The 4357-nt window shown below is 41.4% G+C and overlaps 1 protein-coding gene across 1 annotated transcript; it reads left to right on the top strand.

Moving 5' to 3' along the window:
* The first annotated feature begins 848 nt into the window (after positions 1–848).
* Positions 849–2567, top strand: LOC116256675 (pentatricopeptide repeat-containing protein At1g11290, chloroplastic-like). The gene is made up of 2 exons (XM_031633122.2): positions 849–2384; positions 2551–2567. The coding sequence occupies exon 1, from the start codon at positions 911–913 to the stop codon at positions 2348–2350; it is 1440 nt and encodes a 479-aa protein (XP_031488982.1). The 5' UTR covers positions 849–910; the 3' UTR covers positions 2351–2384; positions 2551–2567.
* The last annotated feature ends 1790 nt before the right edge of the window (positions 2568–4357 follow it).

Genomic DNA, 4357 nt, shown 5'->3' with positions numbered 1-4357 from the left:
GTGTTTCTCAATGGAGACCTTGAAGAGGAGGTGTATCTGTGTATGCCCCCAGGATATGAGGAACCAGAAAAATGCTGCGAACTGAGAAAAGCTTTATATGGACTCAAACAATCTCCCAAAACATGGTTGGAATGTCTCAAACTAGTTATGAGACAACATGGTTATAATCAAGGAAATGAAGATCATACTCTCTTTGTCAAGAGGAAGGAGCATAAAGTTACTCTGTTATTAGATGAAGAAGAAATAAACAAATAAAAGGAGTTATTGGCTATTGAGTTTGATCTCAAGGACCTTGGCAAGCTGAGATATTTTCTTGGTATTGAAATTGCTAGGTCAAGCATGAGCCTTGTGTTGAATAAACGAAGTACACTTTAGATTTACTAAAGGAGACTGGAAAGGTATCAACATCTAGTATTAAAGATGTTGGAAAGGGAAGGTATCAACATCTAGTATTAAAGATGTTGGACACAAGCTCAGTATTAAAGATGGAGTTACGTGAGGAGGCCAAGGGAAGGTATCAACATCTAGTTGGAAAGTTGATCTATCTTACTCTCACTAGACTGGAAAGTTGATCTATCTTACTCTCACTAGACCTGATATCTAGAGGCAGATTGTCCAAAACACAATGTTCTTTTACCTAAATTCCTAATGCGTAACTCTTGTTCTAAGATATACGTTTTCCATTATTTACGTGTATTTGTAAAATAACTTCTTAGCTCGACCTGTTAAATGAAAACAATTTAAGCTATAGTGGGGCTTTTGATATAAGCTCATATTCTTGGCATGTGTCGAGAATTTTCAGTGATTAGTGAGACGAACTTCAGCCTCTCTGGCCATGCGAAGGCAGTGGGTTGCAGCCAGCCTTTTTCTAGCACATGAATGCTTGTAAGTGTTACCTCCTGGCACTGCCATGGCCGCTGCTGTGAGGTGCCCGTTCACATCCTCCTACTTATCACCTCATCAACCACAGCCACCCGTTCTGCACTGTCCTAGCAGTAAGCTCAAAGGAGGTGCACCCACATCCTTTTTGGGAGTCTTCCCCTTGGAGCCGTTCCGTGGCTTGATGACCATACCGTCTTTAATGGACTTGCCGGCGGCGAGTGCCTTTCGGCAAATGGCGAAGAAGCGCAGGCACATGCTGCCGCCGGTAGACAAATGGAGCTTAGAAGAGAGAATGAAAGAGGCTCTCGAGGTGCTGGACCTCATGCGGCGCCAGGGCATGCGGCCAGACCCCAGCTTGTACTGCATCCTCCTCAAGAGCTGCGCCGATGCCAGGAACCTCGAAGTGGGCGCTACCATTCACAAAGAGATCGTGCGTCAGGGGCTGGAATCCGATGTCTTCATCGCCAATAATCTCATAGGTATGTATGTGGTCTGCGGGCGGTTGCCGGATGCGCGTCAACTGTTTGACGGAATGCCTCACAGAAACGTAGTTTCTTGGACCAGCATAATTTCTGCTTATTGCCAGGCTGGTCGGGCCGCGGAATCACTGAAGTTGTATGATGAGATGGTGGCGCAAAAAATCAAACCTAATGCTTTCACTTATGCGGCAGTATTGAAATCGTGTGCGAAGCTGCAGGACCTTGAGAAAGGCCGTGAAATTCACCAACGAGTGATAGACGAGTGCTGCGATTCAGATAACTATATCAAGGTTGCACTAGTCGACATGTACGCAAAATGTGGGAGAATGGAAGAAGCTAGAAGTGAGTTTGACAAGATTCCTGAACCGAGCCCGGTGGCGTTTACCGCCATGATACATGGTTACAGCAATCTCGAGAACGGAACACCTGAAGCCATCGTCCTCATCCGAAGAATGTTGGATTTGGGTGCAGACGAGAGGTTTGTACAGGAAGTAGGCTTCTTTTGCATGATCAGGTCATGTGCGCAGGTAATGGGGTTAAGGCAGGGCCAAGAAATTCATGCCCATTTGATAAAAACAGGTTATGATCCAGGTGCTGGGGCGAGACTGGAGCTGGTTGAGTTGTATCTGAAATGTAGAAAGACGAGGGCAGCTCTTTCTCTTTTCAACACTCTGCACATTTATGAACCTGCACTGCATACACCTGCTCACCTCTGGAGTGCCTTGATTTTTGCTAGTGTAACAGAAGGATTGAACCGGGATGCCTTGACTCTCTTCTCTAAAATGTTGAGTAAGAATGTGAAGCCTAATTCTTCTTTGATATGCCGCGTGGTCGAAGCTGTTGTATGCGTGTCAGCAATAGAGGAGGGGAAGCAGGTATATGGTCTGGTGATTAAAGCATTTTACAGATCACTGGATGAACCGTTAATGGCGGGCCTCATCAATCTGTGCAATGAAAATCGTGTAAATACTGTGGCCTTTGAGACTTGAGGCTCAGAAGCGGGAAATGTACATATGAAATGAGGTACTGTTTTGGAAAAAGTTAATGGTTGCCTTGATTAATAGCAACCAAAGAAAAGAACATAAAATCATTTTTCTCCTCGGTGGAGGATGCATCCACTGAGCTCTTCTCAATCATTTTAAATGGAAATCCATCTTAGTGACCTTTTCTGTTATTCTGTTGATTGCAGTAGGGATATCGAGACTTTGTCAGGTGTATGTATGGGTGCAGGCATGTATTTTCGTTATCTTCTATCACCATGCTGTAAGTTGATCTGATAGCTCCCTCAAGCCATTCATGGTAGAATTTACCATGGTTGGACAATTTTTGTCAATTCGGCCCTCCATTATTTCATGCAGGTTGTTTGAAAACATACCTTCATGAGAGAAAATATTTCGCTTTACCTTCACTTTCTCTGGCCGGCTAGTAGTCCTTTTGGGAACGGTAAATCAAAGTCAAGGCAAAGATGGTTATCATGGTTTTGCTTATAGGCCATAACGTCTGATTAGAACCTTTTTATCGAGAGGAGTAGGTTGTGGTACTCAAAATTCTGTTTACAACCATATTACATGCATATCCAAAATCTATAACTGGAATAGATGTAAATACAAAAGACTACAGGTTAAGAATGACATAACTTATGTACTTTATTGCTAAACTTAATAAAGTTTGTACATTTACATATCTTTGGAGTTGAAATCCATAGATTTGTGTATGGTTAGACTAAATCAAGTCCTTATCTTCATCATGTTTGATCCGAATCTCGAGTTCACCACAAGATTTTGGCCACAAATGTGCAAACCGTTGAGAATTAATTTGAAGTTCAGTACAACATTCTATACACACTGATAGATAATCAGAGTCCATGAATTAGGCCTTCGAAGATGTGTTGCATTCTAGTGCTCTAGATTAGAAAGGTGAATGAAATATGCATGTGAGTCTTAACAAGTTTGTTAAGAAGATTGGCTTAGCACCGTTCATATCTCTTTGTGGGAGTGTAGATGCCCTTGCTTTTGAAAGTTAAACTGGATTCAAAGCTGTGGATGATCATTTAGCTTTGCTCCATTCTAGGTAGGTGAGAGGTTAACAACCCACCATTCGGAAAAGAGGTCAGAAATCCCCTCAATTTGGTCCTAGGCTGCTTTGGTGTTAATGATGGCAGCAGTCGACCCTTCAGCTTAGGTACCACACCTCATCCACTCAAAACATAGAGACATAATGCCCACGAGAATCGAGCTAGATACGTGCCCCTTTATAGGCCCCTAGCCTAACCAACTATGCTATGTCCCTTGAGGTAGCTTTGTACCATTACTCTAAGTAAGTAAAGTTGATTTTGTAGTGCTTATTAGCTGCACATAATAGGCAAAACAACTGCATTGATCCAAGACAAAAGGATTCAAGTTTTGATGCAGGGTGATCATGTTGTGTGATTTTTATTGATAAAGAGACACAAAATGAAGGTTGGGTTCGAGGTATGTTAGTCTATTTAAGATTGTGGTTCTATTAGGAAAGGTTGCATACTAGCATTGCTGCCTAGTTTAATATCAACAGATTCATTAACAGTTTCATGTGTTTATGTATGCAACTTTTGCTAGTGTAACAGATGAATTGAAGATAAAGAACCTCCATCTATTCAGAAATCCTAAATTTTGTAAATGAATTTCGTTAAAAAGATTAAGAGAGGAACCTCAACTTTTTCCTTAGTACTTCAACTAATTTTGAGCTAAAATTAGCATTTACTGCTGAATTAAGCTTGGAATCAAGGTCAACTCCAGAATCGAAGTAGAGCTTGATGTGCATAAGAACAAGCTTGGGAGTAAAGACAAAGATTTTAGAGATTAAGACTAAGCATTGTCACTTTTGTAGTGTTTGTGTAGTCTACACAACTCATCCAGAACTAATATTTCTAGAAGAGTTTTGGCTTGGGGCATGCCTTTTAAAAATTATTAAGAATTTGATTATAAAGCATGGATTAAGTTGGTAAATCTCAACGTTTT

This window comes from Nymphaea colorata, chromosome 1 (assembly GCF_008831285.2).
Source record: "Nymphaea colorata isolate Beijing-Zhang1983 chromosome 1, ASM883128v2, whole genome shotgun sequence".
NCBI classification, from domain to species: Eukaryota; Viridiplantae; Streptophyta; class Magnoliopsida; order Nymphaeales; family Nymphaeaceae; genus Nymphaea; species Nymphaea colorata.
Note: the sequence above shows the minus strand (reverse complement) of the source record. Positions and strands in the feature narration are given on the sequence as shown.